The 12,926-nt window shown below is 37.4% G+C and overlaps 1 protein-coding gene across 11 annotated transcripts in view; it reads right to left on the bottom strand.

The window, feature by feature from the left end:
• Positions 1-12,926, bottom strand: part of Magi2 (membrane associated guanylate kinase, WW and PDZ domain containing 2) — a 1,223,070-nt gene that overhangs the window by 866,061 nt on the left and 344,083 nt on the right. For all 11 annotated transcript variants that reach the window (XM_063233871.1, XM_063233916.1, XM_063233891.1 and 8 more), the window contains exon 2: positions 3,746-3,862. In XM_063233871.1, the coding sequence (XP_063089941.1) occupies positions 3,746-3,862 (117 nt within the window). The remainder of the gene's footprint in view (positions 1-3,745; positions 3,863-12,926) is intronic.

The following is a 12,926-nucleotide window of genomic DNA, read 5'->3' as shown; positions in this document are numbered from 1 at the left end:
CTTTTCTTAGTACACACTGGCATTTCTTCTGGGTTCAAATCAATTTAAAATATTTCCTAATAAAACCATCTCACTCCACGATAAACACAGTGGGTGGAGACAAGTTTTAAACCGTCTTCCATTTCACTTTGAAACTTTCAATCTTGGTCACTGAAGTCCTTTACCGTGTCATGGGGTATAACAGGAAAAAGTATCTAAAATTTATGCCTGTGCTCATGCCTTTCTCACAAATTAATTTGTGTCTGTCATACAGATCAAAGATAGAAAGGACAATAGCTTCATAAATAAACTGGGGTGATTATTTTCAAGCATAGTCAGCTTAAATGTGGTTGATTAGACTCAAATGAAATAAAAGTAGTCATGTTCAGAGGAATATTAAAACCAAACAAACTACATTTTTACTCTTTAAAAACCTATGAATTAATCCAATGTTTTTCACTATTATTTCCACAAGTTCCCCCAAACTTTGGATCTATACTACCCCAGGGACAACGCATGTGGCCTTAACTTTGTGCATCTAACATGCTGTCATGAAATCATCCCGCGTCATCTAAATAAGTGCTGCCAATCAATTCTTCTGAAACTGCCCTTCGTCTACCCCCACCGTACCTGAAAGCCCGTAGGAGGAACAATCCAGATCTTTACCTGTACATGTTTTCCTCATTAGTCTTTAGCATATTCTAGGCCACAACAGTTTCATTTCATAACCACTTATTCATTTTATCTGAAGTTCATTTACATAAATATCTTGAATAGTCCAAAACCTAATAGTAGAAAATGTCCACAATCTCCATTTTCAAACAGCTGCCTTGCACTTCTTAGTACACGTCCCCTAGAAACCATTATGTCCCTGGTATTGTTTATATAATTAGCAATTGAAAGTCACATATTTAAGCGCAAACTTAGGTCTTCCATGAAAATGAGTCATCGTGGGGTTGCTTGTTATATTCTACAGAGAACAGCAAGAGCGCCTTCTCAAGGACCTTTCCTCTGTGACCTGATGTTAAGGAATAGTAAAGAGATTTCATCAAACACTGAGAACGTGCACACGTGTCTGTCTGTGTATCACACAGCTCTCATTCTATGCACAACAATCCCATCTCCAAGACTGAGATTTTCTTCCCTACCTAGATATATGGTTTGTAAAAGAATCTTGAAGAAATACTGAGATACTGTTTGGGAAAAAAAAATGGCCAAACACAGTCAAAACTTGCTGATTGGAAAACAGTGATAGAATTTTTCCTATTAGGTGCCATGAAAGCCCAAGGGAGACCTGGTCCAACCTCCCCTTCCCCTTCCACCTGAGTAGCCAGCAGCCAGGCGCTTCCTGTAAAGTGCATCAGGGCCCACCTTGCCCATGTGGGTGAGCACACACACAGAGGGTCCGCAGGACCCCACAGTCCAGCGCTGAGTCCTGGCTCCTTTCTTTGCAGCTGTGGTCAGTGGCAGAGGAGTAATGGCATACAGTAGGCAGAACTGCTCACTATCTTCTGAAGGAAATTAGTCCTCTTTCCCATAATTTTAAATGAACTATAATCTGCTTTAGTGAAGTTATCAAAGACTCAGTCCCGATGCCGCTGCTGGAGGCCCCTGAGCACATGTGGATGCACGCATGCATCAGGGCAATGGTGTGCTCCTTGGGGGTACGCTTCCCTTTTATCACGCTCATTTCATGAAACCAAGAAGGATATTCAGACCCAGGGGAATGTGTAACAGTATGATTCCATACTCAGTACCAATAGATCGTTTGGGATCTGATTTAAGCTTCCACGTCATGGCAGGATTTTTCATACTATTCACACATTTTCATAGCATACCTACTCTCTGAAAATGTCTGAACACTTCATAAAAGATGCTCTGAATGAAGATGGTAGACTGTGCAGTCCTAATGTTGGTGTAAAAATGGTTTTCAACAATATGAATCAGAATGATCCTTACTTCAAAAAATGACACCCTGATAAAAAGCACTATTAGTAAATGGTGTCATTGGAATTAGCTATTAGGAGTGATGGCTGAAAAAAAAAAAACTAAGGAATAATTGTTTCATCATAATATTAAGATTCATTGAGTTTCTAATAATCTTCCGTACTTATAAAGGAAATAATGATCTTCTCCCCAATCATATCTTAAAAACTCTATGCTTACTTGTGTAACTCTAGATATTTTACCTTCTTATTATTTTTCCTTCATAGTCTTTTGTTTAGTATTCTAAAAAGCACTTTGTTAAAGAAGTTAACTAATGCAAAAATTTACTCAGTATGATCATATTGAATCAAGACTTTCTTATTTATGTCACTTTTCTTAGTGTAAATATTCTGGAATGTCAGCCGCTTAGCTATTTCCCTCAGCTTTTAAACATAATAAAGTGCCTGGATTCTTTATTCTTTTTATTCTTGAGTGTTTCAGATCTCCTTTCTTTCATATCACAAAAGATAAATTCACAAGGCCACACTGACAGCATCACAGCTTTGAAAACGCGTCCACCCGTTACCTAATAAATAGCCCAGTCCCTTCCCTTCCCTTCCCTTCATCTTCCCTCGCCCGTCACGGTGATGTCAAGCTCCTAATTTCCAGAATGCACTTTCCTCAACTTTGACTCCCACAGCAAGAGTCCAAAAGTCGAGGCCTTTATTTAACATACACAGAAAAAGCTGGATGGCAAGCGGCGAGCATCGCCATTTAGGAATATGTGACAGTGTGCTGTGGTCTTGCTGAGAACCCACCCCTTCTCAAACGGGTGTGGCTGGACAGGGTTGGGTGCTTACCTGCCCTCTTCACATCTGTGGGTGTTTTCAATATTTCACTATGTTTACCCATATATATGACTTACGTAGTGCTGATGGCTCACTCTTAGATATCAAAAATCTTGTTTATTTGATTGTTTGCTTCATTTTTCCTAGCCAAGTTTTCTTTCTTTAATATTAAACCTCCACAGCTCATAGCTTTGAATTTATTAAAATTCAGACCTAATGCAAAAAGAACACAGATAATGCCCACACACCAGTCTTCCTGATGAGTTGAAAGTTTCTGATGCTTATTAAATCTCCCTTAAAGAAAATGGAATTTGGTATCAATGTAGGATCTAGGACCTGAGTTGAAAAGTCCTTCATTTGTCCTAAAGTTAACATAGGATGGTCAAATAAGGTAAAACAGGCACTAAGAATTTTATGTATGCTTTTTTTTCATTTTACCAATTCCTCTCTTTTAAAGGAAAATCAGAAATCAATATTTGTAGATTGCCATAGGTTGCATACAAGAAATTTGTTCCAACATGCAACACCATCGCTTCCTATTCTTCAACGTGTCTTTTTCTCTTATGAAATTTCTCCGCTGCAAAGCCGAAATGAGTTTACCATGCAGATTCTCTTTCTATAATAGCTGTTCCAACTAATAAACTCAATTTTTACTCTCCTGTCTCCCAATGTGGAATTCTACCTCAATCCTGATTCACTCTGAAGCATCAAAAGTCCAGATTAGAATTCACACATCTCTGCTCTAACTTGAGAAGTGTAAGTTAGATTTTTATAGGCTGACAGTCGCCAGTTTCTTCTGTCCACGACTGCATCATAACCACACAAACAGTTTGAAGCATTTGCATTTAAAACCTCCGTATCTCAAATTCCACCGTATCCCAAAAGTCCACCATAAAACCATCAGCACAATTCAACTTCCTTTTAACCAGTGGCCACAGAGCTGCACAGTCTCCATCAAGGAGGAAGAAAATGCAATCCTACCCCATACTCACAGGGCACTGTGCGGAGGTAGAGGTTGTCTCTGATGATTTGCTGAAGTTCGTGGTCCACAGAGCCCTTCTGGAATCGTAAGTTGAGGTAGTGACGAAGGTCCTTATCCACGATTCCTCCTGGAACAATAAAGTTTCTTAGTGAGAGATTTTGGAAAATACTTCCAGAATGTCCTTTGACTCTGTCACGAATATACTCATGAGCTCACTGGAAAGATATTTCAAATTGCCCATTTGACTTTCAGGAATATTTGTCATTTTAATAATAACATAACACAGATGACATTTCTGAAATAATAATTGCCTACCCTGTCCTTCATGCTCAGTGCTTTGCATGTATTCTTCAATTCACTCTTTGTTTTGAGTGAAAACTATGGCTAAAATATGGTGCTGAAATATAATATTGAAATAACAAAGTGTATCTCACTGCAGGGCTAAAAAGACTATTTACCTGTTTATTCATTTATGCGTTTGCAGTCCCCAGCCACTGCCTTCTGCTTTCTGTTTCTATGGATTTGATTACTCCGGGACCCATAGACAAATGGAATCACAGAATACCTGCCTTTTGTGACTGCTTATTTAGCATAATGCCTTCAAGGTTTTTACAGTCTAAAATATTAGTTTGAATTTAAATAAGTGGAGTTCTACAAAATTTTTTTAAAAAATAACTAGACAAATATTAATGTTTAGCCCTTTATACCATAAATCAAAGTAATTTCTTTGTCCTATATTTCCTGATATACTTAGCTAGAAACAAAGTTTGAAATATATATATTTCTTTTTCAAGCAAGAGAAATAATTTGGTTCTTTTTGCTGTTATAGCCTAATGAAAAACTGGGCCATAGATCAGAAAATCAATAGTGCAAATCTATCAAAGATTAAAGATGTTTACAGATAACAATGATCATTATGAATACTTAAGACCTTTCTATATGGAAAACTGAAATATAAATCTTATTCATAACTTCTAAGTTATGAATAAGATTTTCTGAAACTCTTATCTGTTCATTCAATCATATCAGGGTAACTGAGCCACAACGAAAAGTTAGAAGAAATAGGAAATCTCTAATAGTCACAGAATCATCTTCTCTTCAACTTCCTTTGAATTTCAGACCTCCCAAATGAATTTGCAACACTATGACCATGTAAAATAGCCTTATTTAGGCACACATATGCAATGCAAATACTGTTCAACAAACTGCAGTCATTATAATTACAGGTTACATAGTGCGACATTCTGAAGTCTTCTAATTCATCCTTTCTGTGGCTTCCTCGTCTGAGGCACAGTCAGAGCAATATGTCATAAAAACAAGACTTTTAATGAGTAAACTTTCAAAATTCTTACTCTCCAAATAACGTTTCCTCTGTATTTGAGCAAAATTCTGTTAAATTATTTTTCTACTCAGCCTAATATGGTAATGAAAAATAAATATATTAAAAGAAAATATATTCACTGGATGCACATACATATGAACACAAAATGCTTATCCATGTAATTTTCCAAATTTATAACCATATCCTTATTCTTTGAACTGAGCATTGTCATGCTGAGTTGTAGCAGCCACGTTCTGACTAGGAAGTGACAATCACAGGGAAAAAACCAACATCCCAGTGGGACTAGACAAGACTCTAGAAGCAGCCTTGGCCCCTAATGGCTTTACTAAGCAACTGAAAGTGACATGATCAACCACACATTTTGGGATTTTTTGTTATATGAGAAGACATTTGTTTTAGAAAATGCATAATTATTTCAAAGCTAATATTTTTGAGAAACTACATAGGATCTTAATCAATATAGATGTACATATTTGCATAAATGCAACTGTTATAAATGTTCTATAGTACTACCTAGGTGTATATATTATATATGCACATACACATAGAAAGACACATTTATCTTTGATTAGAAATTTCAATTGGCTAGGTATGTTGGACCATGCCTGTAATCTCAGCACTTGGGAGGCTGAGGCAGGAGAATAGTTACAAGTTTGAGACCAGCCTTGTCTCAAAAAGACAAAATAAATAAATAAAAAGAAAAGAAAAAAAAAAAGAAATTTCAATTCTTGGGAACTAAGCAATAGACATCACGACCTCATTTTCAGCTTACAATAAAGCATTTTGAAGAAAACTAAAAATTATAGATTTATACACGGTGTTGTGTTTTTTTAAACTGCTTTCTATCTTATTTGTCATGGTTATAATTTTTAGTATCATTTCTGTTCTATCATTTGTTAGTGATTCCCAAATAGGGTAGCTTAACAGGGTGCAGTAATCATTCTGTCAAGCACAGCATTCTCAACTCAAGGATCCCACTGCTGGTCACATTACTACACTGTACTGCTGATTGGAAGTTAGTTCTCCTCTCTTCAAAAAAAAAAAAAAAAAATCAGTGACCTTTATCATTATCTTTGAATAATACTGAATTATTTTACTTAACTGTATGAGAAAGCTTTATTAAAAAATACATCTACAAATGAAAATGTTAATTACCTGGTTCAATCACATTTTCAGGGAAAGAAAGAGGAGAAAGATTTGAAGCCTACAATTTTGCTTCCAAATACTTAAAGACCAAATTTCTTAATCAAAAGCAGTCCAGTTCTTTCTCAAGATAACTTCAATAAGGCTTTTCAACTTGACATCAAAGTCTAATTTAAGGACCCACGGGAGAGACCTTTGTTTAAACTCTATCTTGCAAATGAAGAGAATGAAGCTCACACTGTTAGCACCAGATCTGCAGCAGTTCAGGTGGGAATGAAGGAATCATCTAGAAGCAACACTTAAGGGCAAGTCGGGCGAAGGCTGAAGGTTGAGACCAGTGTCCACACTGCAGGTTCCCACAGTTCTTAGGACTGTCCCCTGTGGAACATGAATGCTTTATCTGCTCTTCTACTGGAAGTTTCAGATTACAGAAGGGAACAGAAAAGATGCAACTTGGCTCACATGGATAGAATTTCCCTGGTGTGCTGCTTTAAAGAGTGTGTTCCTCTCAGTCGTGCAGCTAAAGCCAGACACTTCCTAAATCTACAGGGAAACACCAGTGTCTTTGTTTGTGCCCAAGGGTCTGCTTGCAGAGTTGACACACTGCTCATGCAGGGCATAACCACGGCCTCCAAACTTCCCTCCCTGGAGTCAGCTGCTCCTGAGCACACATGTGCCTGAGACCTTGAGTTTAAAGCTCCCGAGGAGCAGTCAAGCCAAGCTCCTCCGATACCCTCATGACTTTCTTCTTCCTCCTGCTGGTCGCCTCAGTTCTCTTTCCATGTACACTGTCATTTGCTGTTTTTGTTCGTTTCTTCCTTACCTTTTGCATCTAATTTTGAACTTTCACGCTGCCTTCCTGTAATAACCACGACCTAATTTTCTTTTTGAATGGTCCATACCACCTGCAGTTTTTAGGGGTGCGGTAAGGTTTTGAGCCAAGCTCCCCTTCCCTTACACAATTAAAATTTCTCTTTCAGGGGGTCGCTTTGTAAGTATGGCAACCAAAGCATGTGGATTCAAGCGTGACCATCTTGCAAAGGGCATCCCACAAAGATTACCCATCATTCTGCTTCAATTCATACAGAATTCCCTTTTTTATTTTTCTGACCAGTGTCTCCAACTTTCCCTTTGCGCAGTACAGTTAATGACACTTAGTACTGACTGTCTCTTCCTTTTGATGCTACTTACGGATTTCTCATCTATCTGTCAGCTGAACATCATCTTCCACTTGGCCCTCCTCACCATCTTTAGGGAACAAGTCTGCTCCCTCCTTTGAGCTTCCATCTTGTCCCCCCTAAGCCCTATTCCATGTCCTAACAGCCCCCACTGTCTTCTGTGATTCAGCTTTATGTTTTCATTGAAACTCTAAGCTCCCCTGACAGACCATTTCCTGTTTGTTTCCTATCTTCTCCTTTCTTTCCATCTCAATCTCTAAAATAGTATCTTTACAATAAGCAAGGCCTTGGGATGTGTTCCGGATAAATAAACTACAGTAGACTACTGCAGTAGACAGAACACTAGATTTTGTATCTGAGTGCTGTTTTAGCTACCACACCAATATTAATTCATTGCTGTTCTTGGACAGCTCATTTCTGGATCTAGTTTTACTCATCTGTAAAAGAGAGGTACTTGAGGTCCAGCTGCTACAACTAAGCACCACAAACTGGATGGCTTAAGCAACACACATTTTTTTTTTGCTTGTATTTCTGAAGACTGGGAATTCAAATCAAACCATTAGCAGATTTAGGGCCTGGTGAGAGTCCTCCTCTTGGTTTACAGAGTGCCAGCTTTCCTTACATCTTAAGTGGCCAACAGATAAACCATTTCTCTGTTTTCTTTTAAGGAGAGTGTTATTTATGAGGATTTCACTCTCATAATTTATTACATCTTAAAAAAAAACTCATCTTCTAACATAATCAAGTGGGAGCACATATTTCAGGTGGGAGCACATATTTCAGTATATGGATTTTGGGAGACAAACATATTCAGTCCATAACAGTCAGTGTAGGATCAGAGAAAGCCCCCTCTAAATTAAAATTCTAGGTTTTCATATAAAGTGATCACTGAATACATTTCATAGGGGATTTTTTGGTTAGCAGATGAATCGATTATTTTATTAGTTATAGAAATTTAGGTATAGTCCCTAAAAACAGAAAACTGTGCATACTGTTTTCTGATACTGTTTCCTATTTTGTGAATTTTCAACTTACTGTTGAGATCATCAGCAGGAAACTGATTAGAGGGACTGTCTTTGTCAAGCAGTAAAACAGCCAAGCAAAACCGTCTGCAAGAAATTAGAAGAGCAGGAAGATCTACCCAAATGTCCTCAGATATTCCCATGGGCAACTGCAAACGTAGCTTATGTTAATTTATTGGATGGTGTGGAAGACAAGCGACAGACAATAGGAAAGCTTTACGGAGCTCTCTTGCTAAGTTCCTTTTTCAGAAATAGTTTCTGCTCGGCTTCTCTCAAAAAATGGAGAAATAAATCACAGAAAAGTTGATTGATTCTGTTAAGATCTACAGCCACAAAGGAGGTGACAGACATATCTAATCTCGTCTGCAGAAGTACGCTCGAGCTCCTTTTCTTAGGTGGAAAATTGTCTTTGGTTTCTTGAAATCTAGAGGCCCAACTCATTTCCAGGAGGGCAGCATACTACCCCATCAGTGGATCTATACTCATATAAAGTACAAGCCTGTAAGGCTGTTCCCAAATAATTCCTTTTTGCCTATTTTAAAAGGAACACAAATACAGCACTATAGAACTCATTGAAAACATCTTGGTTAATCATTTTTCCATAGGTGTAAACATTTTGTTATGTGATAATTTATACCCCTTCAATATTTTATTCATAATATTAGAGACTGTAGTCAGTCTTTTAAAAAAATCAAATTTTAACGTCTTTGTGTGTTGTTTTTTCTTCAAAAGTCTGTAGTGCTGTGCTGTATAAGAAATTTAATAATAAAACAAACAACAAAATGTATTAAACAGTTGCAGATCATTAGGAGATTCAAAACAAGACAGAATTACAATTTCAGAGAAAATGACAGAGATAAATGTAACTGGTTTATAATGTTCTTTAGTTCTTTTGAAAATAGCTTTCATCATTTCCTTCCCCTCACAATTGTGCAAGCGGGATATTATTATTAAGTTTCATTTTTCATTGTTAGCTTTGGTCTCAAAGTAAATGTTAGAGATTTTTCTATAGTTATGATTATCGGCTTCCATAGAGAAGTGAAAATGAATTCTCAGTTTATAAAAGGCGTGCTGGCTTAATGGTAACCACGTGACCAAAACTTTTGCCATTAGGATGCACCAAGGACAGGCATATAGTTGGAAAAAGCAAAACTCTCAAGTGTATGAAAATTTTCAGTACTGTCCCAGCAGGCTGATTCAGACTGAGGCTGGAGTCCTTCCTGTTAATGTCTTTATTCACCTAGCTGTTAGGTGTAAAAGACTCAGATGTCTTTTACAAAAAGTCGAGTATCATAATAACTCAGCACAATGAAGGAAAAGCGGCCCAGATATAAGACTAGAATCCAACTACAATCCATTTTGAAACCAGAGACATACTACTTTGACTTTAAAAGAGAAAAATAGTCTGTTGGGATAGTTATGACGGTTTCAAATCACTGCAGGTCAGTAAATTCCAAGCTCTAAACTTTTTACATAAAATATTTACTAAGATTGCTACAGTGAAAGAACATCATTCTTCTTCAGAATTTCTAGAAAATTTAACAGACAAGACATTTTGTCTCCGAGTTACACTCTGCTGCTTTTACACTTATTCTAGGGTTTAAGGGTGATTTTAAAAATGTAGTGAGAAAAGCACTGCATCTGTTTTTAAGAATTTACCTACCTTAATAAAAGCTCTTCTTACCTCAGTACTTGTCAAACACTTTCATTCATAAACTAAAAGTGAACAATGAACACTTGATCTTATTTCTCTATATGAGCGAGTTATCACTGAATTGAAGTTATTTTTCAGTCAACTGAAAAATTATGTTTTTAATTTGTGATTCTTACAAATAAAATGATGACAATTTGCATAATAAAAGTTGTAAGCATTTGGCATTATTTCATCTTTTGAAAACTGCAAAGCAGTCTTCCTTTTTAAAATTTTAGCTTCCATTTTTTATTAATGTGGTTTAACTTAGAAAGTACCAGATGATCGGGCACAACAGACAGCTCACTCCAAACAGATTCATGCTGAAAAGCTTTGTGCCCTAGACCTTTTTTGTTTTTTGATATGTGGAAATTTTTAAAATCAGTTTGAGGGTAGAACAAGTGGTTTCAAGGGGCGGGAAGCACACCCAGGCAGGCGTGAGCATGGGTGTCAGGGTCTGACTGAAGCACGATGGATGCATGCAGGAACGCCACAGTGAAGCTCAGTCTTGTGCCTATGCGAACACCACCATGAATACTTGGCTCCGCTGTGCCACAAACACAGTGTGCCTTCTATCTCCCAAACATTTTGCAACTCCCTGGATTGTACAAAATTAAACAAAACTCAATCTTTCCAGCTCTGAGCTCACATTCCCCTCATTCCAGCCACTTTCTTAAGGAAACCAGAAAATATTCTTCTGTGAGTGTCCTTATAAGAAGTGATCAAAAATACAGTGATGCTGCTGCCACGTTCTATCCCGCAGAAAGACAGGCTCTTAAAAATCATCCCGATGTGTCTTAATTCCCCCCGTTCACCAGCTCTGGCCCCACACGACTTTGAGCTCTTCCACAAAGCCCAAAGGACTGTGAAAAGTCAGTGTTTTGATTGATTCAGGACATCAGCCACAACACCACAACTAAAGATACTCGTGAAAGGGAGCGTTCAGAACTGCTTCAGAAAAAGCAGTACAAACAATGTTTGAAGAGAGGGAGAGAATTTTGAGGAGGATTCATGGCAACGTGTCTGTTTTGAAATAAATTTTTATTAATTAATGTATTTAATTATAAAAAGAAAAATAAAATAGAATTTCAAAATAGGATAATAGGAGAATAACAATAATTAATACATTGTGTATTGTTATCTTCAGAGTACTTAGTCTACAAGACATAAGCATGAGATATGGTCCAAATGATATTAGCACAAACTTTTCAATGAAGGAGAAAATAGCAGTAAATCTGTATGTGTATATATACAAATATATGTATACACACACACACACACTATATATATATATATATATATATATATATATATATATATATCCATTTTTTCTTTCCCTGTTCCCCACTAGTTTCTCTTCTCTTTTGAATACTTTGTTCCCAAGTCACAATATCTATTGTATATTTTGGGGTCTATTTACTTGTTCAGCTTCTCTCACTAGTGAAACTGACTATTTGATGTTTATGCAAGTGGGTCAGACTGTTTCACTTATGAATAAGGTCTAGAGTTGCATCCATTTACCTATAGAAATCTCAAGTTTATCCTTCTTTACCACTGAGCAGTACTCTATTGCATTAAAGAAAACACACATAATTTAATCCATTCCTCAGCTGAAGGACATTTGGATAGTTTCCAAGATTTAGCTACTACAAATTATATTGCTCTAAACACGGGTGCACATATATCACGGTGGTATGATGTTTTCAGTTCTTCTAGGAAGATACCCCAAAAGGGAAAAGCTGGATCAAATAGTGCCACTAATTCTAGTTTACTGAGCAATCTCCACACTGACTTCCACAGGGGCTGTACCAGTCTGCGTTCTCACCAACAGTGGAAAAGGGTTCCTTTTTGCCCACAGCCTCAGCAGCATTTATTATTGGCTGATTTCTTGATGATAGCCATTCTTTCTGGAGTGAGATGGAATCTCAGTGTGGTTTTAATTTGCATCTCTCAAATGACCAATGATGTTGACCATTTTTTTTCATATATTTATTTTCTATTTGCATTTCTTATTCTAAGAACTGTGTATTCATTTCAGATGTCCAGTTTTGGACTGGGTATTTGAATTTGGGGGTCCTGACATTTTCCAATTCTTTGTCTGAGGGAAAGCTGGCTATAATCTTTTCCCATTTCATGGGCTGCTTTTTCACTCTGTTAGAGATTTCTTTTGTTGTGCAAAAGCTTTTTAGTAAGGTGAGGATTTCATTTGTTGATTCTCTGTAGCATTTCCCACACGGTCTGAGTTTTGTTCATGAAGTCTCTGCCTATACCTAAGACATACAGCATTTTGCCCAGATCAATTAAAAAGAAATTGCAGTTTTGTGAGCCCAATTACAATGATTCTGCAAAGAAATTCCCTTTCAAAACTCATTCCAAACACCTACCGTGTCCACCACTCACTGTGTGAGGATGGTTAGTACTAATGTGGTCTGACAAATTCTAGGCACATAATTCCAGCTGCTACAAGGCTGACTTCAAGTAATGAGGAATGTGGGTTTACTCCAGAAGGCAGAATGATTTATCTTATAGAAATAATGTTGCACATGATAACTGTCCTTGGCCCACCCACTTGTGGGTCTTCTAATGAGCTGGGCAGCAGAAGCACATTATTCATGGTATGCTGGGAACGCACTGTTATACATTGGCCTGTGGGACATTGCTCTGGGAGGTGTGGGGAGAGATGCTTATGGGGTTGGGGTGGGGTGGGGGTTGCTGGGGATGTTGCTAACTCTCCAAGCCAGGCTGACTGATCTGAAATCCTCAAAGCTCTGTTTCTCCAGGTGAATGGAGCATTACGGAGTCTAAGATTCTGGTAA

The sequence above is a fragment of the Cavia porcellus genome, unplaced genomic scaffold (genome assembly GCF_034190915.1).
Source record: "Cavia porcellus strain 051 isolate PalLab524CR breed Dunkin Hartley unplaced genomic scaffold, mCavPor4.1 scaffold_2, whole genome shotgun sequence".
Lineage (NCBI taxonomy): Eukaryota > Metazoa > Chordata > Mammalia > Rodentia > Caviidae > Cavia > Cavia porcellus.
This window is presented reverse-complemented; position numbering and strand designations above follow the sequence as displayed.